Source organism: Piliocolobus tephrosceles, unplaced genomic scaffold (genome assembly GCF_002776525.5).
Source record: "Piliocolobus tephrosceles isolate RC106 unplaced genomic scaffold, ASM277652v3 unscaffolded_714, whole genome shotgun sequence".
Lineage (NCBI taxonomy): Eukaryota > Metazoa > Chordata > Mammalia > Primates > Cercopithecidae > Piliocolobus > Piliocolobus tephrosceles.
This window is the reverse complement of record NW_022334430.1, coordinates 1-24,482: the sequence shown is the minus strand read 5'-3', so window position 1 is coordinate 24,482 and position 24,482 is coordinate 1. Positions and strand designations below refer to the sequence as shown.

General features: G+C 41.1%; 1 protein-coding gene across 1 annotated transcript in view; it reads left to right on the top strand.

Annotated features, from left to right (window-relative positions):
- Positions 1-24,318, top strand: part of LOC113220258 — a gene marked incomplete at both ends in the record, with an annotated part of 33,547 nt that extends 9,229 nt beyond the window's left edge. Inside the window, one exon of the mRNA XM_026449125.1 lies at positions 24,271-24,318. Within this exon, the coding sequence (XP_026304910.1) occupies positions 24,271-24,318 (48 nt within the window). The remainder of the gene's footprint in view (positions 1-24,270) is intronic.
- Positions 24,319-24,482: the final 164 nt, after the last annotated feature.

The window sequence follows — 24,482 nt, the reverse complement described above, 5'->3', positions numbered from 1 at the left end:
AAACGCCCAGAAAGGAACAAATGTAGCTTTTGTAGATTGTTTTCATGTAAATCACTGTCTGTTTAGGTGCTGGATCTGTTTCTTTCTTTAAAAAGTACTGATTGATTTGCATTTCCCTGATTGCTAGTGATGTTGAGCATTTTTTCATGTTTGTTGGCCATTTGTTCATCTTCTTTTGAGAATTGTTTATTCATGTCCCTAGGCCACTTTTTGATGAGATTGTTTTTTCTCATTGCTGATTTGTTTGGGTTCCTTGTAGATTCTGGATATTAGTTGTTTGTCAGATGTATAGGTTGTGAAGATTTTCTCCCACTCTGTGGGTTGTCTGTTTACTCTGCTGACTGTTCTTTTTGCTGTGCAAAAGCTCTTCAGTTTAATTAAGTCCCACCTATTTATCTTTGTTTTTGTTGCATTTGCTTTTGGGTATTTGGTCATGAAATCTTTGCCTAAGCCAATGTCTCAAAGGATTATTCCAATGTTATCTTCTAGAATCATTATAGTTTCAGGTCTTAGATTTAAGTCCTTGATCCATCTTGAGTTGGTTTTTGTATAAAATGAGAGATGAGGATCCAGTTTCATTCTCCTACATGTGGCTTGCCAATTATCCCAGCACCGTTTGTTGAATAGGGTGTCCTTTCCCCACTTCGTTTTTGTTTGCTTTGTCGAACCACAGTGCGATACCACCTTACCCCCGTAAGAATGGCTATTATCAAAAAATCAAAATATAGTAGATGTTGATGTGGATGCAGTGAAAAGGGAACAGTTCTACACCGCTGGTGGGAATGTAAACTAGTAAAACCACTGTGGAAAACGGTGTGGAGATTCCTTAAAGAACTAAAAGTAGAACTACCGTTTGATCCAGCAATCCCACTACTGGATATCTACCCAGAGTAAAAGAAGTCATTATATGAAAAATATACTTGCACACGCATGTTTATAGCAGCACAATTTGCAATTGCAAAAATGTGGAACCAGCCCAAACTCCCATCAATCAATGAGTGGATAAAGAAACTGTGGTATATATGTGTGTGTGTGTGTATGTGTGTGTGTATAAATATATATATATACACACACACAATGGAATACCACTCAGCCATAAAAAGGAATGAACTAATGGCATTCGCAGCAACCTGGATGGGATTGGAGACCATTATTGTCAGTGAAGTAACTCAGGAATGGAAAACCAAACATCGTATGTTCTCACTTGTAAGTGGGAGCTAAGCTATGAGGATGCAAAGGCGTAAGAGTGATACAGTGGACTTTGGGGACTCCATGGGAAAGGGTGGGAAGGGGGTGAGGGATAAAAGACCTACACACTGGGTTCAGTGTACACTGCTCGGGTGATGGGTGCACCCAGATTTCACAAATCACCACTGAAGAACTTACTTGTCTAATCTATACCACCTGCTCCCCCAAAACCTATTGATTTGTTTTTCTAAGACCACCAGAGCGAGCACAAAAGAACCAGCAGGTAGGCAAGTGTAGGAGCAAAACTGCAAGTTTACTTTTGGCAACCTAAGGTGTGGGGGAGAAGTCTGTCGGCCTCCGGCGAAGGAGGCCGGCAGAGTCCCCCCTTGGGGCTCTCGGACGGAGTTCCCACAGTCCCGACATCCCGACAGGAGTGGGGCTGTGAGAAGGCCGCGTGGCTCAATGGCCAAGAGCGGCTTTTCTAGGAGTGGGAGGGCAATAGGCGGGGCACGGGCGTGTCGGGGGCATTCTGCAGGTACGACCAGGTAAATCTTGGTCTCTTGGGATTGACGTCACCTGGCGCATGCCCAGTTGGTCTGCACCTTCCCGGGTCGCCAGCTGCATTTTTGCGCTCAGGGGAAGAGTTGGTGGTGAAGGAGAACCTGGAAGTGCACCATCTTGCCTCCGTTCGTCCAAACACCTATAGAAATATTTTTTTAAAAACGTACTGATTTAATAGGTTCCATTTATTTCCACTAATATCAGTGGATTGTTACAATTCCAAAGATGAGCTAAAACCTCTGTACGTGAGGAACTTAGGGTCTATTTGAGGCTAAGACTTGTGTGTAAACAGACAAGTTCAGCCCAATAGATGGAGTTTTTGTATGAGATCTCAGAGGAGGGAGGGTGTTTATCTTTTTAGGGAACGTCTCATAATTGCTGGCTGAGTTATTCCAGCTTGGAACAGCATGTGTATAAATCGAGAGTCTTGTAACAGTGTGGTCTGTCTGTTGGGGACCATAACCTAAATGGCCATGATACAGCATCAGCCTCCCAGCTAGCAGCCAGGCTTTGGGAACTTGTTAGAGAAGGAATAAATAGCCACAAAGCTCAAGTGCTTTGTTCTGCAAGGCAGGTTAAGAGCATGCCCATTGTAACCTGATGCCACATTCAAGCCACAACACTCAGGAGTGTGTGTCTTGCTGGTTCTTGCTAATTTGGTTGAATTTCAACTCTTAATGCTTTTCAGTTGATCTCTATGGAGATCCTTGGCTGCACCCCTAAGAAAGTGCCTAAGAAAGAAGAAGTGAGGAAAAGGAGGCTGTTCATCTCTTGGCTTACGGTTGGACACAGCTTCTGAATTAGTGGAAGGTAGAAGCTCTCCGAAATTCCTGAGCCACGGGACAGAAGGCATTTAGCATTGCATTTTACAGTGTTTTGAAGTTGACACAGTTGTTTCACATAAAATATCTGTTTGACCGTCACAACTACTCTGTGAGGTCAGGAATGTTATTTTTCTTTCCAGATAAGAAAACTGAAGGCCTGAAAATGAGGTAACCAAGGATCCATAGCAGAAACTCAAGCCCTCATTGTCACATTCCTAGATATTTGTACTGAATGACCCCACTTCTTAGTATGTTAGCAGCTAGAGAAGACAGAGGGGAAACAGCACCTATATTACGATCCAGAGACACTCAGTTGTGAGGGAACTAGGATGGGATTTCTCACTTACTCATTGGCTTCTGGACACAGTTTTGCACCACAGTTGCACAGGTGAGGACAATTGAAGGGTTTCTGGTGTGATAGAAAATGGCTTGAAAAATATCAGTTCATCAACACCATCCCGAGTGGTGGTGCACGTACCCACCCAATTCATTCTTCTAACCAATAAGAATCTGCAAAACGCAACCGTCTTTCAGGTGTCTTAGATTGTGAGGCCCCAGCATATGTGAGATGTGCTTCTTGCCTCCAAAACAATTACTTTCTTTAAGAATTTTTTGTTTGCTGTTTACACAAGGTCTCCCTCTGTTACCTAGGCTGGAGTACAGTGCCATGACCATATCTCACTGTAGCTTTGCACTCCTAGGCTCAAGAAATCCTCCCTCAACCTCTTGAGTAACTGGGACTACAGGTGTGTTACACCCTGTACCTGGCTAATTTTTTTCCAGAGATGGGGTCTTGCTTTGTTGATCAGGCTAGTTTCAAACTCCTGACCTCCAGTGATTCTGTTGCATCAGCCTCCCAAAGTACTGAGATTACAGGTGTGAGCCACCGTACCTGGTCAAGAGAATTATTTTCTACTGGAGAGAGGGACAAACATTTAATAAAATTGCTGCAAGTTGTTGACATGAAGAAAGAAACTATTAAAGCCATGAGTCATCTTTTGAGTCCTTACATTTGGTAATTTAACTCATGATCATGGGTATTGATATTTTTCAGATGAAGAACGTCTTTTTTTGTTTTTCGTCAATTGCTTTTGTTTAGGCCCATCCAATTTTCCATGCATGTAATGAAATAGAGTTTTATCGAGATTCTTGGGGAAGCGTTCCAAGCAGCTGGAGTCCTGGACGTCACAGGGGATGTTTGCTGCCTGCGAATAACAAACGTCATGGTGTCCTCATTCTTGGCTGTGTTGCTGTTGTGTGTGTTGATGGGACATGTGTGGAGTCGTTGTGCGTGGTAATTGTAGCTTGCATGTGTGTGACAGCCATTTCCACGAGCTCAGTGTGCCTGACATGCTTGCTTCACTGCCTTTTGTTTGGGTTTTGGTTATATGTGTGTGTGTTTACACTTTATAACTCTTTCCGGCATCTCTGCAAAATATAATAAGTTAGGCAGTGAGGAAATCTTTCAAAAAAAGAATTTTGAAAATTCTCAAGGCTGCACAGGAGAACAAGATGGTAAAGATGTGAAGTTTTGGGGTTCTTTAATCCCCGAAGCTTTAAAACCTCTCCTTAGGGGAGTCTGAGAAACAATTACCCCATCAAAAGGCTTGAAAAGAATCCAGCAACTAATCAAGGCTCTTAATTCACATTCTGTTTACCCTTTTGTTTTGAATTATAACTTTTTTATTTCATAAGGTTTTTTCTTTACTTTTCAAGTTATCTTCAGGTTATTAATACTTCAGAAAATATTTTCTTAGTGAGCTCAAAAATACATAATTTTGTGTTTCACATTACCGTGATTCTCATAAAGATAAGGCAGATATGTTGTTATCACTTAAAAAGTCGCATAATGGGCCAGGCATGGTGGCTCTCACCTGTAATCCCAGCACTTTGGAAGGCCAATGTGGGCAGATCACCTGAGGTCAGGAGTTTGAGACCAGCTGGGCCAACATGGCAAAACCCCGTCTCTACTAAAAATGCAAAAATTAGCCAGGTGTGGTGGTGCGCACCTGTAGTCCCAGCTACTAGGGAGGCTGAGGCAAAAGAATTCCTGGAACTTGGGAGGTGGAGGTTGCAGTGAGCTGAGATTGTGCCACTATACTCCAGCCTGGTGACAAAGAACCTGTTGAGTTCTTTGAAGGGTTCATTCAAGGAAAGTTGATTAACTCTTGTTTAAATCTCTAACAGGGCATTATTGCAAGAGACATTCCATCTAGACTTACACAAATATCCCAGTCCTTGTCTTTAAATGCCTACACTGTTGGAAGTAACAACACTCTTCTGAAATGTAAACTCCTTGTTATACCGTGTATACCAGAAAGAAAGTTGGCCAAAACCTGTAAACCTAAAATACGGGAGAGAGATTTTTAACAGAATACACAGCTTATATTGACATGTGTAACCCCATCAACTGGACAGGTCCTGAGTGTTGTTATAATAAATCCGGTATGCCACGGAGGTTTGCGTTTCAGGGTCATTAGTTTGCTTTCCAACTGATAGGACTCCTGCGGAATGCAAATTGCAAGATCCTTTACAATCATAAGGAATAGTGATAATAGAATCATCCCCACAATTGGAAGTATACAAATGTTTCCTGAGAACTCTGCGCCAACAATTTCTGATGCAGTGCTGAGATTTCCATCTTTTCTTCATGGCCAGATACTTACTTTTGTCTCTGCCAACTCCTGTTTTATCCCTTGCTTGATGGTCATTTCTCCCCAATGGACAGAGTTCTGCTCACCGTAAAGGCGTAATTGTGCCTAAAACAAGGAGCAGAGAATGATGTAGCTGTAAGGAGATGCTATGGCAACCAGACATCAGAGGTTACCTATTCCTGCCCAACAGTCCTGCCATTCGAATGACCCACATAAAGGCAGAATTATAAACCACACTACGGCATTGGTACCTGCCCCCTAGAGTTGAAACCAATCCTGTTGATGCCATGAATGCCAAGTTCATGCAGAAGTTACTGACTCCTTTCAGATAGAATTAGAAGAAAATGGGAGGCCAGCTGTTGTGAACATGTTTTGGCAACTGTGGTTCTTTTAAATTTCATCTGTGGCAAGAAGGGACAGAGACGTCACCTAGGGTGGTGTCCACCATTAAAAACAGTCATTGTTTGAAGGTGGGCACTTTGTTCCCCATTTTCTTTTCCATGTTTTGGGCTATTAAAGCTATTTTGGGCCAGGCATGGTAGCTCACACCTGTATTCCCAGTGCTTTGGGAGGCTGAGGTGGGAGAATTGCTTGAGTCCAGGAGTTCGAGGCTGCAGTGAGCTCCAGTGGCACCACTGCACTCCATTTGGGTGACAAGAGTGAGACTGTGTCCTCAAAACAGAAAAGTCATTTGGAACTAGAACTTTGCCTTTAAAATCTAAAATATGTGTCCCATATATCCTTGATGGATAGTGCCATCATATCTTTTGTTTAATCATTTATTTTTTAAATTTTGAATTTTTATTTATTGTGTTTATTTACGTTTTGAGACAGGGTCTCACTCTGTCATCCAGGCTGGAGTGCAGTGGTGCAATCATGGCTCACTGCAGCCTCAAACTCCCTGGCTCAAGGATCCCTCCACCTCAGCCTTTCAAGTAGCAGGTACTACAGACATGTACCACCACACTTGGCTGATTTTTTTACCAGTTTGTGGAGACAAGTTGTCACTATATTGCCTAGGCTTGCGTTTTTATTTTGTGAAAATACAGATAGGGTCTCACTATGTTGCCCAGGCTGGTCTTGAACTTCTGGCCGCAAGAGATCCTCCCATCTGGGCTCCCCAAAGTGCTGGGATTACAGGTGTGAGCCACTGTGCCAGGTCAGCCCATCGTATCTTTGAGAAGAAATGCATTGTCTCTCTCTTCTCGCTCTCTCCTGTTTTCTCTTTTCTTTCCCCCTGTCTTCCCTCTCCCTTTCTTTCTATTTTGACATTTGGCTGTACCGTTTTGAAAGCAGTACAGCCAAACCTAGTGGTCATCATTCCAGAAATGGCCTACATCTGGGAAGTATTTTTTTTTCCCATTGGGCCAGAATTTAAAAGAAAGTGGAGAACATCTTTTGGTTGTTTTTGTTGTTTCCACATTTTTGTATCCGGAGTTATGAGCTAATGTCCTCACAGCTGCAAAGAAATTTTTTAAAAAAAGTCTGGATAGAATATATTTTCTGGTTAAGTATCACAATCACCAGAAAAACAAATATAGACTAGTTGGCCGTCTGTATTTTCATTTTTTTATTATCCAGAAGCTATAGATTTTTGCAATGTTTTAAACCTGTTTTTAATAGGGCAATATTTGCATACTCTAGTTCAATTTATTACTCCACAATTTTGAAAAAAAGATAGAGGTTGCTTTTTTACATAACCTCATGAAATTAGGGCTAGAATTTATTTTCCATATATTTGTCGGTGTGTATATTATGCATGCGTGTCTAGTTCAGGGTTTGTCAACCATGGCACTGTGGACGTTTTGGAGCAAATTCTTCTTTGTTGAGTGGAGGGGCTGTCTGGTGCATTTTAATGGTTCCACAGCATCCCTGGCCTCTCCCTACTCAATGCCAGTACCATCCCTCCCACCTTCGGTCATAACAAAACTGATGTCTCCAAACATAGCAATATGTGAACATTTGTATCGGGATATCCATATCTATTCCGTTCGTCTCTGTCTCTGGGTCTCTATCTCTGTGTCTGTCTCTATCTCTGTATATGTTTTGCTTCCACTCTATGGCAAACATCCTGGCAGTCATGACATGGCTTAGCTTCTTGTTCTCAGGAAACGCTAAGGGTCTGTGCTATGTCAGGTTCTTTGCTAAGCACTGGTGTTGCCAAGATGACCAAGGCACACGCCTTCATTCCCAAAGGACCATGTCAGGGAACTGGGGTGCACAGACACAAAGGAGGCATCAGGTGGCACTAGCTCAGAGATGGGAGGCTACAAGGTGGGGTTTACGGGGTGATCCAGAGCGCACTGTGAATCCAGACTGCTGGTGCCCTACCCTGGTTCTGTCCCTTCCTGTGCTTATATCTCTGTTGTAAGTAATTCTGGAATCAAAACCGATGCTGTGAACTCTCTCGCTTATGGGGAGACATGGGCATCCCCATTCACAGTCAGAGGAGAAGGTTTGGGCCCTGAGATCACCACAAAAGGACAGGGTTAGCCTGACAGGTTTTCATCTTCTGAATAAATGAGACCTTATAGTGTGAAGTTTCTCTCTCCTAAATGAAAACGTCATTTTCCTTGTGTCTTTAGCAACCCTGATTGTGAAGATGTGTCGTGGCATGTGAGCATGATCGTATAAGTAGATGGATGGTTTTTACCTATGAGCAGAATCGTGCAAACTTAGTTATGCTGCATCTTCTTTAAATTTACATTATCATTATTTCTGTTGGTGAACTGGTCCTAAGGTCTCCTGTTTTGGGGACTTGTTTGCAAGTAAACTTCTTTTCCTTTCTGAAGACTGTTGTCTCTACCCTCCCTCTCAGACCATCGACTCCCCTTGCCTCCATTTCGGTGGTGGTGCTGCTTCATTGAGTTTTCTGGGATGCCATGCATTTTACTCAGAATAGAGCCTCTTACTCGGCTCTACAGATGCGCTGGCTGTCATCAAGATGAGTTAGGCCTAGAGGGAGTGCCTGCCGCTGACGATCCTGGGATTCAAAAATAGTGTGGTGCACACCTGTAGCCCCAGCCGCTTGAGAGGCTGAGGAGGGACGATCACAGCCCAGGAGTTCTATTCTAGCCTGGGCAACACAGTGAGACCCCATTGCTACAAAAGATAAAATAAAATGAATAGTGTGTAACCCTGGGTCCCCAGTGCTCTACAGTCTGGTCTGAGAGACCCCTCCACCTCAAAAAAAAAAAAAAAAAAAGAGATTTAAAAACTTCACTTTTAATTTAGGAGACTCCAGTTTGTTTTGAAGTATCTAGTTCAATCGGTAGAGAATGATATGCAGATCTCTTGGGTGTGCTTTTGTTACTTAAAGATTTCCTATTCTGGGTGGCCACAGTGGGCCTGTCATCCCAGTGCTTTGGGAGGCTGAGATGGGAGGATCACTTGAGGTTGGGAGTTTGAGACCAGCCTGGGCATCAAAGTGAGACCCCATCTCTATCAAAAAAAAAAAATTAGCCAGGCATGGTGGTACATACCTCTCATCCTTGCTACTTGAGAGTCTGAGGCAGAAGAATTGCTTGAGCCCAGGATGTTGAGCTACGGTGGGCTATGATTGAGCCGCTGCACTCCAGCCTAGGTGACAGAGAGACCCTGTCACTGAAAAAAAGAAAGATTTCCCATTTCCATGTGATGCATCGGATAAGATTAAGTAGATTTTTATAGAAATTTGAAATCCTGGATAAATATTGTGTAAGGAAAAAAACTCATTTAATTCCAAGTCATCTATTCTATTGGGAAAACATACCTGACTTTTCAGACATGCTTCTAATTCTGCAATGAACACATTTTTCTTGGAATGAGTTTTATTTTTTTGCAAAGCGAAGTTTTTTCTTGGGGGTATTGCTCTTTTCTCTTGCATCACATTTAATTAATCATGTTTTCTCAAGTGATCACTCATTAAAACACGCTGTCTTTTGAAGTTTATATTAAAATAACCCAGAATCATGATGAATGGGTTGGAATGTAAGTCAGGGCATAATGGACTACGAGGTGCTCTATTTTAGTTTGATGAATTATTCTGCACTCTTTAATGAATAACATAAATTAGCATAATGAAAAAGCATGTATCACAAGAAAACAATGTGACAAAAATCTGACACTTAGTAAAGTCAATTAGAAGGGGAAAACACGTATTTTTAGTCATTTGTTTCCCCTTCTTGGGTGTTCCCTACTGCAAATGAAGTGCAACTAAGTCCTGCATCTCCCAGTTTACATGTGTATAGCAAGATGTAGGTTTTGCTTTACCATTAAAACAACAACTTCTAGGATTCCAGGCATATTCCAAAATGTGTTGCTAAAATATTCAGTAGGGAAGCACATGGAAATAAAAGTTTTTGTCTCTGGGGCACGGTACATTTTTTCAATTAGATTTTTTTTTAATGGTTATAGTGATAATAGCAATAGTTCCCAGCTCATGTTATCCAGAAGCATATCCTCTCCAGCTACTCTTAATGCACGTGAGTAATTAGCTTGATAACTTAACATTAATCCTTAACCTCTGCTGGTCAACATGCCAGATTCCAGGCAGTAATGCGCCTTGTGGGAATGACTTATTATGCATAACATATTGCACCTGTCAAGCCTTGCAGCTGCCAAACATCTATTTTGAAAAATAATAGGGTGATTTGAGAGTGCCTTTAAAGTCAGCTTTGTGCTTTTGCCACACAGTCATCCCCAGCAAGAAATTACATGTTTCTACAGTTGTTCTGTATGAAAATGGCCAGAGACTGAGATGAGGCCAAGAAAGCAGAGGCCAGAGAGGTCTAGACCGCCCTGAATGTTGTTACCTTGAGTCTCGGTCTTGCAGAAAAAGAAAACAGCACATGCAAAGATCAACTTACTGCTTTCCAAAGAGGGTTATTCTTTTTCAATGACAAGAATCCTATAAGAGACCTGTAAGAACTGAGTAATGGTCTCAGTCATTTATTTGGGACACTTGGAAGGGAGAGAAGAAAGACAATTGCAGTGTATTTCGTGAAGTCACATAAAGCAAGGGAAGAGTAAGCATCTCAGGCTTTCGTGGGGATCAGCCATATTTGGACGACTTGTAAAACAGCTCACTGCTCTCCAGCGCCAGGAGTTTTTATTCTATGAGTGTGAGGTGTATCACCGGAATTTGCATGTTTCAAAAGCTTCCAGGTGAGGCTGATGTCACTGGTTCCAGTACCACACTTTGAAGGCCACTGCTTCACTTAGTCATGCTGTTGGGCTTCTCTCTGGTGCCTTTCTTTGCTTGATAACAGGTGCCAAGTTCTAGCTTTGGAACTGTCCATTCTCCATCCCCCATTCTTCTGGGCAGCCCTTTTTGATTCAGGTGTTATGTACAATTGATTAAGTGTGAGCTTACTAAGTAGAAGTCAGTGGTGGTGTCCTCAGCAGAAACATCATTGTAGGCTCACTTAGAATCGGTAGACTCATTTGTCAAATGAGAGGGCTAGAGTCACTGTATGGCTGCCATCTCTTTTGAAACATGAGTTTTGATTCCAACTTGTTGACGGATGAAGAAGCCATTGTCAATTCCTCTGAACATATGTGTTCAGGGAGACAGAGTGGGTCTCCTGGGAGAGAATGGGTCATTAGTAATCAAGGTCTGGGTATGGAACAAAGATCAGGAACATGAAGCTGAAGGTCTCACCAGAGGGTGCAACATTTTAAGAGTAGATTGGTTACACCTGGGGAGAATTGTGTGCTTGGCCAAATCACCTCATTATGACTGTGTGGTTCTCCATGTTTATTCAGGCAATCCATTTTCACCAAAACTGGACTACTTGATTCTAAACAGTTTACATTATGGATTACAAATACCTTCTTATGATGCACCCACATGCTGTCAGATTGAAGTACTTTATGAAAGGAAAAACCATTGTCAGTGAGATGGACAGATGGATTGTTACAAAATGCCATGTTCTGACATTTGCTGGGAGGTGGCAAGTAGGCCAAAGTGAAGAAATCAACACTGATAGTGAGTTGAAGCAAATTGAAAAAATAATATGTGAACATATTAAGACAGAGATTATTAACTGAGGTGCAGGTTGAAATGTGGCTGAAACAATGTAGTATTTGTCCCATGGCTTTAATTTATTTTAGTCACTTTTCTGGATTGAATAATGTACCTCTAACTCCATATGTTGATGTCCTAACCCCCAGTACCTCAGAAAGTGGCAAAGTGGCCTTATTTGGAAATAACATCATTGGAGATGTGATTGGTTAAGATGAGTCATTCTGTAGGAGGGTGGGCCCCTATCCAATATGACTGGTGTCCTTACAGAAAGGGAAAATTTTAACACAGACGTGCAGAGATGTGAGGACACGGATGTGAAGGCTGGAATGCTGTCACAAGCCAAGGAGCTATCAGAAGCTCAAAGAAAGTCATGGAGTCAATCTTCCCCTATGACCTTTCTGAGAGAGCATGGTCTCGCGATACTTTGGTCTCATACTTCCAGCCTCTAGAACCGAGCGATCATAAATTTCTGCTGTTTCAGCCCCCCCCTGGGTTGTGGTACTTTGTCATGGCAGCCGTAGGAAACAAAGTCATATATTTCAATTTGAATTTGGAATTATACTAGGAATAGCACTTGACGGTATTGCATTTTCATGTTCTCCCACGTGGGGTTTTGATATGTGAATCTAATTTAGTGTAACCCTGCATTAAAACAACTGTATAGATTCTATGCTTTACATGGATATTATGCCTTTGCAAAGACTTGAAACAACCATACAATGTAGAAATTAATTAGGCTGCTCTTATTTATAAGCGACTGGAAACCATTTTCTTCATTGTTGTATCAAAACTTACTGAGGGATTTTAGAATTCTGACTTCTCCATGGCTGATTGCATGTTTAATTGGGATTAATCAACCTCTAGGTGGGACCCCAGATCTCTCTGAGACCTTCTTCTACATTATTGAAAGTCACTCCTTGTGTGCGAGGTGGTCATATCACTGAACTTGGCATCTTGCCAGCTAGACTACAGCCTTGACCTTGGATGGTCACAGGTGGTTTTGATAGGCATCTCTGTGATTATCTGGTAAAGGCATTATTCATCTCATTGGAGAAAAGAAGACATTAATTTTTCTGAGAGCTCACCACCCATGATGGATGAGTAGTAGCCAGGCATGTGAAATAAAGCCTTTTACTTTAAGTAAGGTGTGCTTACTATTAAAATATTCTTTTTGTTTGAATCAGTAGTAGTTCATACATTTTTAGCCTTCCTGTTGACTTGAATTGCTATTAACTTGCAATTCTCAGGAAGTAGAATTTTCCTCTGACTCTTGTGTTGCCACTGTTGCCAATGACTTTCACATGTTACTCAAATGCGTAACAATGACTAACCTGATGATTCCGCACAGTCTTAGGCTTGGTAATTTTGAGGGTTAGAGCTATCATTGGACACTTAGATTCCTCTTCACTATGGTAATTTTGAGGTTTATTGGACACTTAGATTTCTCCTCCAACCCCATTCTTTACTTTTCCTTTCTCCTCAGCCATTAGTGGAAATTCTAAGTTCCCCACTATATGCTCATTTCCATGATGTGGTTTGTGTCATCGTCTTGGTCCTGCCCTTGAGCATTATGGAATTCAGTAATATGTGTGTGATCTTCCTTCTTCACACTCAGGCAGGATGGTCCCTGCATTGTGTTTTTCTCTTCTGGTACTGATGTTTTCCTTTGGCATGGTAAATGTTTTGGAGAGAGTTACTAGACGAATTAGTTAATTAGAGAATGAAATATTAGCAGGCAGAAAATCTGAAAGTTGATCACTTGCAACTCCTCACCCCTTTTCCCTTGAACGGCTTTGAGAGATTTCGCTAGGAATTCAGGATGGAAAAGTCAGCATGATGGGGTAACATGTTACAGGGACAGTGTAACCTCTTTCCCTTGGAAAGTTCCATGTATTATGAGACAATGACATGTCATTAACGAGTTACATTTGTCTTGTTTTCACCAAGAAGATGGATTGAATGGCCCTCAAAGATCTTCTCTGAGTTGTAATGATATGGTATCATCTGAGTCAGAATGCTACAGTTTACAAACATTTTGAGGGGGTATTTGGAATCACGTGTTGGTCCTTTTTCTTATCCTGGTTGTGTTTAGAGAACAGGCTTGGTCACATTCAAATAGATCTTACACTTTGACAGAGACCGGAATGCCCGTTGATGAAAATACTTTGCACGGAGGGACTGCTGGTGAGGTAGAAGTTCTCAGAGAGCTCTGGAGTCCTGTGTGACTCATGTGATTAACTGTACAGTCAGAATTTCAATAGCCCTCAATAAATTTATAAGATAACACTGCCGGGCGCGGTGGCTCACGCTTGTAATCCCAGCACTTTGGGAGACTGAGGTGGGCGGATCACAAGGTCAGGAGATCGAGACCATCCTGGCTAACATGGTGAAACCCCGTCTCTACTAAAAAAATACAAAAAAATTAACCGGGCAAGTGGCGGGCTAGTGTAGTCCCAGCTACTTCGGAGGCTGAGGCAGGAGAAAGGCGTGAACCCAAGAGGTGGGGCTTGCAGTGAGCCGAGATCGCGCCGCTGCACTCCAGCCTGGGCGACAGAGCAAGATTCCATCTCAAAAAAAGAAAAAAAAAAAAATAAGGTAACACAAATAATGGCTTTCAATCATTTGTGCATAAGAGCAGCTATTGCACACTACCTTTCCCAAGGTGGACAAGATTGAATCCTGATGTAGCTGAGAAATGTCGCAAGTCATGGTTTTAGTAACTGTCTATGCAACTTTAATTTCTGCTAAAATTTTTCTTGATGAATTTTTAGTTATATTTATTTATAAAGCATCCTATATTAAGAACACAACACCTACAATAGTTAAGGAAATAAAAGACCTAAGAAGACTTCAAAACACTTCTAGTTATTACATATCACCTAAGGTACACTATAGCCAGTTAAAAATTCGCATCATGTCATACTCTTTACAGATAACCATGCTGAAGAATGTCCCTGGAGGTGAAGGTTGTTGCAGTGAGCTGTGATCTCACCACTGCACTCCAGCCTGGGTGACAGAGTGAGACCCTGTCTCAAGAAAGAAAAGAAAAGAAAACAATGTAATTCAGAGTCATGTAAAGTTATTTAATATTTTTTTCTCTCTGCGTTGGTCTTTCTTAATTTTCTTCTTTGATGATTTTCATTATTCACAAGAACTTTGAAATGGGATTGACATTTGTTTTCTTAAAGACATTTCTTTTCTTTTTTTTTTATGGTTGAAGAATATTCCACTGTATATATGTACTGCTTTTTCTTTTTCTTTTTTTTTTTTAATTTTACTTTAAATTCTGGGATACATATGCAGAATGTTCAGGTTTGTTATATAGGTATACATATGCCACGGCAGCTTGCTGCACCCATCAGCCCATCATCTATATTAGGTATTTCTCCTAATGCTATCCCTCCCCTCGCCCCCAACCCCGTGACAGACTCCGGTGTGTGATGTTCCCTTCCCTGTGTCCGTGTATTCTCATTGTTCAACTCCCACCTGTGAGTGAGAACTTGCGGTGTTTGGTTTTCTGTTCCTGTGTTAGTTTGCTGAGAATGATTATTTCCAGCTTCATCCATGTCCCTGCAGAGGACATGAACTCATCCCTTTTTATGGCTGCATAGTATTCCATGGTGTATATGTGCCACATTTTCTTTATCCAGTCTATCACTGATGGGCATTTGGGTTGTTTCCAAGTCTTTGCTATTGTGAATAGTGCCACAATAAACATACATGTGAATGTGTCTTTATAGTAGAATGATTTATAATCCTTTGGGTATCTCTCCAGTCATGGGGTTGCTGGGTCAAATGGTATTTCTAGTTCTAGATCCTTGAGGAATTGACACATTGTCTTCCACAATGGTTGAACTAATTTACACTCCCACCAACAGTATAAAAGCATTCCTATTTCTCCGCATCCTCTCCAGCATCTGTTGTTTGCTGACTTTTTAATGATCGCCATTCTAACTGAGATGGTATCTCATTGTGGTTTAGATTTGTGTTTCTCTGATGACCAGTGATGATGAGCTATTTTTCTTGTTTGTTGGCCGCATAAATGTCTTCTTTGGAGAAGTGTCTGTTCATATCCTTCACCCACTTTTTGATGGGGTTGTTTGGTTTTTTTCTAGTAAATTTGTTTAAGTTTCTTGTAGATTCTGGATATTAGCCCTTTGTCAGACGGATAGATTGCAAAATTTTTCTCCCATTCTGTAGGTTGCCTGTTCACTCTGATGATAGTTTCTTAGACATTTCTACTGTTCCTTTCAACTCTCTGGCACTCAGCTTCCCACTAAACTTTTTTGTTTTTGTTTTTGTTTTGAGGCATAGTCTCACTCTGCCACCCAGGCTGCAATGCAGTGGTGTGATCTCAGCTCACTGCGACCTCTGCCTCCTGGATTCAAGCAATTCTCCTGCCTCAGCCTCCCGAGTAGCTGGGATTACAGGCATGTACTGGCACACCCAGCTTATTTTTGTATTTTTAGTAGAGATGGGGTCTCACCATGTTGGCCAGGCTGGTCTCAAAATCCTGACCTTGTGGTCCGCCTGCCTCAGCCTCCCAAAGTGCTAGGATTACAGGTGTGAACCACCATGCCTGGCCAGTTGTTTTTAAAAGTACACGTGGAAAATAACTGCTGGTTACATTGAAACAACAGTATGTTCTTCTTGGATGACTATACTTGAAGAACACAATTCTATTGGTTTCAGGAAAAGTACATCAACCTGAAATGAAGTTATAATGCACCCTAAGGGTTTCAGGACCTGCCTCCCCTCCCCACCCCGGCAGGCACCTACAACCGAAGATGCTCAAGTTACTGAAATAAAATGGTGTGGTATTTGTATATGACCTGCAAATATCCTCCTATATATTTAAGATCATCTGTACATTACTTATAATACCTAATACTATGTAAATACTATGTAAATAGCTGTTACACTGTATTGTTTAGGGAATGATGAGAAGAAGAAAAGTCTGGCATTTGCTGTTCTATACATTTTCTTTAGATAACTCTATCTACACCCTATAAAAAGATAATTCATATTTTTATTTATTAAATAACATGTATTTGATCCCAAATGTAAGTCTTTGTTCAGTTTTGGGTGTTTTCATGTGAAATCTCTTGGACATTTACATCATAGGAAACAAAATAATGAGCCTATTTCCTAAGAGCTCCATCCAGAGAAGATGAAACATTTCGTCAGCTCAATCTATTTATATCATTCTTTTTTTTTTTTTTTTTTTTTTGAGACGGAGTCTGGCTCTGTCGCCCAGGCTGGAGTGCAGTGGCCGGATCTCAGCTCACTGCAAGCTCCGCCTCCCAGGTTCACGCCATTCTCCTGCCTCAGCCTCGGGAGTAGCTGGGACTACAGGCGCCCGCCACCTCGCCCGGCTAGTTTTTTGTATTTTTAGTAGAGACGGGGTTTCACCGTGTTAGCCAGGATGGTCTCGATCTCCTGACCTCGTGATCCGCCCGTCTCGGCCTCCCAAAGTGCTGGGATTACAGGCTTGAGCCACCGCGCCTGGCCCTATATCATTCTTTCTAGCTCCTCCGGACCTAATAACTAAAGCTTAAATTCCTTTATATGACCTCCTACTCCATTCATTTATTTCTTCAATCAGTACCATTCGCGAAGACCATTTACTCTGTGGCAGGCACGCTGCTATGTGCCAGAGAGCCAACAGCAAACATATGCTAGGGATAGACACTACCACCAAAGGTTTTCCAGGCTGGGGGGCAGATGATCGTTAAATTAAAACAACACACATAATTTACGCTTGTCCACTGTGTGATAGAGTTCCTGGGAGGAGAAGTGCAGGATGTAGACAAGAGCAAGCAACAGAGAGAGAGCTGTGGTAGTCAGGGCGTGGGGGTCAGGGAAGGCTTCCTGGTTGAAGTGGCGTTTTCTATGAAGAAAGGACAGTATGGGAAGGCTGGGTGTCTGGAGGCAGGTGTGTTTCTTTCTATATGATCAAATATTTGTTTCCTGTAGAATTCTATTAAATGTGAAATATTTGTAGAATACAGAGAGACTTTTTTCTTGGTTAATGAAAAGACTGCTGAGGATATTCCATAACATTTGAAAGAAATCTTACTTATGAACAAACAAATATATAAAGAAAGCCCTCCTCCTGAACCTTTTAAATAGACTTTTTATTTTTTAGAGCAGTTTTAGGTTCATAGCAATTGAGCAGAAGGTACAGAGAATATCCACGTACTCTCTACCTCCACCATGCACAGCCTCTCCCATTACCAACATCCCCCACCGGAGTGGGACATTTGTGACAACGGATGAACCTACATTGACACATCATCATCATCAGGGTCCATATTTTACATACGCTTCACTCTTGATGTTGTATGGTCTATGGGTTTGGACAAATATATAATGACTTGTATCCATAGTTTCATCTATTGCTTTAAAATAACTTACACCAAGCGTGGACACAAAATTGTCCATTCAGGGTGAGAGCTAATTTTTTGTAGTATCAAAGCATTGATTGGTAAAGTGAAGGTCTATAGTGGGTTTCCTGACTGATTTCTATTTCACATGTTCAGTTCCATTGTTAGACACTAGTTTGGTGTGTATTTTGGAAACCGTAGACTGACTAGTTCTTTAGTTGTTCCATGCCGACACCTGGCTATGTTGAAGGAAATGAGTGAGATCTGTTCCTGTTTTCTCTTTTCATATGGTTGTATCCAGAGAACTAGCTTTCATTTATCTTTATTCTTCCCATGTGTGTTGTCTTTGCGTGAATGATGTGTTTTCTTTACTTGAAGCTTTTGAAGAATTACCTTTCTTTAAGGAAAAATCAAAAGGCTAGAAATGAAAAGACTTTGAAAATGTCATTGAAATAATGGCAGGGTGCACTTGATTGAACTTATATAAACTCTTTGAAAGTCGGATTGACTAACATTCATGTTTGATCTAGTTAAACCAATAAAATACAGGATGTAATCTTTATATAATTACAAAAGTTCCACTGTCTAATCCTACCTGGAGGTTACCATGATGGTTCTAGAGGCAAATGTGTTTCTAGCCTAATGTACTTTGACTCTTTATCTTTGTTGGCTTTAAACCAGTACAAGGCTTTATTGCAAATATTGTATTTTATTTTTGTTGTCAAATGGTTTAACTGGTGAAGGCTATTGTAATCTGATGAAGGACTTCCCCTGGGGCAGGGTATTGAAATATACTGGATTCTTGTATTGTTTCATTGCTCTTCTGCTCAAAGAGTACTATATGTAAGCAACATAGGTGGATCGTGATGGGGTAACACCTGGTCCAAACAAAGTGGCCAGCATTAATCGGGGGTTTTTTGGCATCCCTGATGCTAGTGGGCAGGGTTCTTAGAAGTTATTAGTAGAGATAAATAGCTTAGCACATGATGACTGATACAGGTAAAAGCACGGAACAGCTGCAAAACCTTAGAATGGGGACAATTATTTTAAGAAAAACAGGAAACCCAAAATCCAAAAAGGAACTAGGGATGCATTTTGAGGGCAAATATATATGTGAATGCATGGATGTGTGCATCTGTGTGTGTGTATGCATATAAAATTTCCTTGTGGAAAAACCTCACAAATAAATGCAAAAGATGAATGAGGGGCTTGAGAATTTTTGCAATAGACAAATGATCATTGAACCTAAGTGGTACTAATAGTTGCTAAAATTGATTTTAAAAATGGTGAACAATCCACAATTAGATACGGTAAAAGAGACAGACTATCCACGGTAAAGGAAAATAAATGCCCAGTCAGGAAATTAAAGTAAAAATACCAGTACCATTGCCCACTCATCCTGTTGGCAAATGTTGAAAAATTGCTTCCACCCAAGGAAAAAACAGAACAGAAAGGCATCCTTTTACTGCAAGTTTTATTTGTATTTTAGTATTGCTAAAATACTGTATCTTAGTATTTTCAATGCTAAATACTTTTGAGTCTCACTATAATAAGACTGAATCAGTTAGTCTAGGGTATTATCCATTGTGAGCTGGGAGATATTAAGTCTAGGATTACTCCCAAACTGCTAAAGACAATACTAATGGCAAATGACAACAAAATCACATCAGTGATAACAAAGGATTTTTTAAAAATCCTGAGCCAAACATTTTGATAAATACTTTACGAGGATTATCGTTTTAATCATCCCAAGCAGCCCCAGCCTATGACATGCTGTCCTCACTAATTTTAAAAAATCATTCTAATCATAATAATTGTTTATGCATGCTTGCCATTGCCCCAAATATTTCTTTGTAATGACAGAGTTTTTCATTTTAGGATTAGTAGAAAATTTTGCTTGAAATGAAAATGCCTCGATCGATGCAATGCATTGATATTAATTCCCAATTCAAAATAGGCTCTGTGGCTATTGGCTTTGTTCTCATTTTGATGAGTGTGTATAAGCCAATGGTATCAGGAGCATTGAATTCCAGGAAAGAAGGAGAGTTGGTGTGGAGCAGGGCAGGAGGGTTTTCACTTGGGAAGGGGAGGTTGGGCAGCTGACGACAATCTCTGCTGCATCCTTTGTGCTTTTGTTGTTGAAGTTTGGCCATTCAACATACACAGTAGAAGGGAACAAAAGATAGCTAATCAAGGTGTGTATTGGTCTGTTCTCATGTTGCTAATAACGACATACCTGAGACTGGGTAATTTACAAAGAAAAGGAGGTTTAATGGACTCACAGTTCCACATGGCTGGGGAGGCCTCACAATCATGGTGGAAGACAAAGGAGGAGCAAAGGCACATCTTAAATGGTGGCAGGCAAGAGAGGGTGTGCGGGGGCAACTGCCCTTTTTAAAACCATCAGATCTTGTGAGACTTACTATCACGAGAATAACATGGGAAAAACCCGCCCCCATGATGCAATTACCTCTCATAGGGTCCCTCTCACATCACGTAGGAATTGTGGGAGCTACAGTTCAAGATGAGATTTGGGTGGGGACACAGCCAAACCATATCAAGGTGTGTCCTGCACAGGGCTTCTCAGGACTCTAATTCTTTATTTTTGTTTTAATTAATTCTCTGATATTTGTTAAATTAAAAAATTTATTTCCAGAGATAAAATCTTCTGTAATGAAAATCCTACAATCTACTGTCTGTCTATTTACCTGATCTCCCCTCCTATTCTCTGCTTCACCCCATCCATCTGAACTGCTGCTACCTCAACATACGGTATTTAGGTTGGACCAATCTTCATCTCTCCTTTGAAGGTTATAAATCTGGAAATTCCTTCAAAATTGAGTGTGCATCTTGCTCCTTTCTTCACCTGTGGCTTTCCCTGTTGTGTTGTTTACCATTGAGGTTAATCACTGGCTTTGTCACTCTGCATATTTTACTTGGTTTCCCTGACTACAGGTTTCCTAACTGTAAAATGAATAAATGAAGCTTATGTCATTTTGTGGGATGATTACATGGGGTGAGTATTAAAACATCAAGGCACATTTCTGCCACATAGATTTGGCCACTGTAATAATAATAATAGTCAAAGGTGTATTGCCACATTAGTCATATTTTGTCAACCTGTTGACAACAGTTGCTGTGCCTACTTTTGGAACCCCAGTCACCCTTGCATGGCCTCAGAAATATACCTTCTCTGTGAGGACCAAGACCTGCCCTCCCTTGCTAACGTGATACAGACAGGCAAAGAGGAAACATGGAGTCCTGTCCCCAGGGAAAAATCTAGTTGAGCAACGAAGACACAGACAAAGTAAAGTATATCATTCAGCAGGAGAGGGTGTGATAAAACTCCAAAGAGGAATCCAGCAAGTGCAGAAATAGCTGAGGGTCCCCTGATCTCATCCAGAGGTAAGGTCCTGCTCATCTGCCTAGGAAAAGAAACATCTGGAAGGGAAGGACATCTCATCCGTGCCCATGTTGAGGTTTCTAGACCAAGGAACAGGACCCTGCTGACCTGACTCAAGAAGACTTAAAGCCTTCAAACCAAGATGGTGCTAAAAAAAAGACCTTCGGAAACTGGCTTTGATCTAGTCTCCAAGGTCTGAGGCTGTCCACTTCAACCCTGAGTCTCTTTAGAAGGTGCCTCATTGCTTCCCATCACTGGGTGGGGAGGAGCTTGGAACACTCAGGTTGAGTCCAGGATGTGCTCAGACAGGTGTGGTCCTTGGAAGTCCTGGCAGGAGCCAACTCTGCACAGGTGAAGCAGGGGAAGCTTTAACTATGAAACCCCGCTAGCATATAGCCCTAATATTTACTTCTTCTCAACCTTAACTCCCAATAATTCCTTCACATACCTAGGATTTTAGCCGATCTTGTATGAACCTACACACCGTGCAACATGCTGAGGCTGGCTGTCATGTAGGAAGTTCTTCAAAGCTGCCCTGTCCCAGCCCCCAGCTTCTGCATGCTCGATGCCCAGCCCCTGCTTTTTGCAGCTGTCACTCTGTTTATGACCATCCCCCTAGTCAGCCTGGCCCTCTGAACTTTTAGCTTATAACCAAGCCAATGGCTCCCTTTATAAAACATCAGTTTTATAAAAGGGTATGTTATGCCCTCTTACACGCTTTTTCCTAACACCTCATTTTCCAGTAACTCAACCATGCCCATCATTTGTCCAGCATTGGCCTCTGCCCAATCTAATTATTTATCTGATGTAATCCCTGCCAAAAATCATACTAAACTTCACCCTAGACTGTTCATATGCGTCTCCAGCTTCAGACCTTGCTGTCTTCATGGGGGGCATAGATGTGAGGGGAGAGATGAGGGCCCAGGTGTGGACGTATGGAATTCAGTAGGTGGTATGTAGGTTCAGAGGAGATTGGCTAAAATCCTAAGAATGTGTAGGAATTATTGGGAGTTAAGGCTGGCTAAAATCCTAGGCATGTGTAGGAATTATTGGGAGTTAAGGCTGAGAAGAAGTAAAAAGTAGGGCTATATGCTAGAGAGGTTTCATAGTTAAAGCATTCATATGGGACTGAGATCTTTTAAGCCAATAATCTTCACATTGAAGAAGAAAATTGCCAATCCTATACAGCTGAGATTTATTTACTGGTTGTGGGGGATTCTATAATTAAGCTATTATTGGGAAGGGACATATTCAGATATATTACTGGCAGTGGATGGGCAAAATGTGGTATATCCATATAGCTGAAACTGACAGTCAAAAAAGATGAAGTACCAATATATGCTACAATGTACATGAAGCAAGATTGCTGTAGCATTTAGCATCAAGAAGCCAGACACATATTATATGATTCCACTTATGTAAAATGTCCAGAATAGACAAATAGATAAAGACGGAAGTAGATTTAGTGTTTGCCAGGGTTTGGCAGGTAGTGGGGAAGACAGAATGGGAGTGACTACAAATAGGTCCAGGTTTCTTTTTGGGCTGATGAAAATGTTCTACAATTAAATAGTGGTGATGGTTGCATAGCTTTCTGAATATACTCAAATCGTACAGTGTAAATGAGTGAATTTTGTGAATTGTATCTCAATAAACTTGCTATAAAAGTATTTTCTAAAAGATATTTTTTGGTTCAATTTTCTTTTCTCATAACTGCAAACATGTATCATCTTGCTCTGTCCATACTGGTATCCTTCATATTAAAAGTTTAGACGTTCAAACATAGGAAATGGGTGATTTTGTCTCATCTCCACCTTGAACTTCAGAGAATTAGAGGTCACGACGTCTTAGCTATTGGGTGATGGTTTCTGCTAGCTTTGCCACCTATTCCAGCTTAGCATAACCTGACTTAAAAGATCCCAACCAGAGAAAAAAACATGACCAAAAAAAAACATGATCAGGATAATAAATCGTAGTCCAATGTTTTTTTTTTTGAGATGGAGTTTTCCTCTTGTTGCCCAGGCTGGAGTGCAGTGGTGCAATTTCAGCTCACTGCAACCTCCTCCTCCTAGGTTCAAATGATTCTCCTGCCTTAGCCTCCCCACTAGCTGGGATTACAGGCATGCGCCACCACACCCGGCTAATTTTTATTTTTTAGTAGAGACGATTTCACCATGTTGGTCAGGCTGGTCTCAAACTCCTGACCTGAGGTGATCCATCCGTCTTGGCCTCCCAAAGTGCTGGGATTACAGGCATGAGCCACCGCACTGCCCCAAATATTTGTTATATATTGAGTGTATCTATTGTTTCATTTAGCTATCCCAGTGGCCTGATGCATGAGATATTGCTGTTAGGCTTGCTTTACTGATGGATAAACCGAGGCATGGGGATGTTAAGTCTCTTGTCTGTGATCATATGTTTGGTGAAAGTGTAAGAGAAGGCTTTTCACATGGGATCTGATGTGGTTTGGATTTGTATGCCTGCCCAAATCTTATGTCGAATTGGAAGGATGGGCCTGGTGAGAGGTAATTGGACCATAGGGGTGGATTTCCTCCTTGCTGTTCTCATGACGGTGAGTTCTCACAAGATCTGATGGCTTAAAAGTGTGTGGCACTTCCCTTTTTGCTCTCTCTCTCTCCTGCTCTGCCATGGTAAGATGTGCTTGCTTCCCCTTTGCCTTCCGCCATGATTGTAAGTTTCCTGAGCCTTCCCAGCCATACTTCCTGTTAAGCCTGTAGAACTGTGAGTCAATGAAACCTCTTTTCTTCATAAATTACTCAGTTCCAGGTACTTCTTTATAGAAGTGTAAGAACAGACCAATACAAGATCTTTCTCCCAACCCCAAACTCTTATTCCTGTAAATTGGTTGAGGTCAAAAGCAGCCACAATGCTTAAATTGTAAATTTCTCAAAACTGCTGACTATTGGTGGAACATCTAGTGTTCATTTACCTGCTTCACTGCTCAACACACCATCAAAGTTGCCTCAGACCCTTTTTCATTTCAGACAGCTTGGAATCTTTAGTATTTTATATGTCTTTGTTTACATCATGAAATCAACAACAAAATGAAACTTACAGACACATTTTCTGTCATTGGAAGGGAAGGACATCAGGTTTTGCATTTGTTAAAATGCAAATATTCAAAAATTATAGGCATAAATTATAATTTTAAATTAGAAATCTGTGTATGTGTAGCTTTCTATTAGAAGAGTGTATAATGGGTCAATATTTTTCCTTTTTCTTTTTGCAGAACAATGGTTCCCTGGTTTGGTGCCAGAATCACAAGCAATGTTCTAAGGTACGTTTACTATACCTGTACGAATGGTGCAAAAAACTTTTAATTTTGGAATAATTATAGTTTCACAGTAAGTTGCAAAGACAGCACAGAGTAATCATGTATGCCCAGTTTCCACCAATGGTTACCCTTTAAGTAATTGAAAACAATATCAAAAGCACAAAATC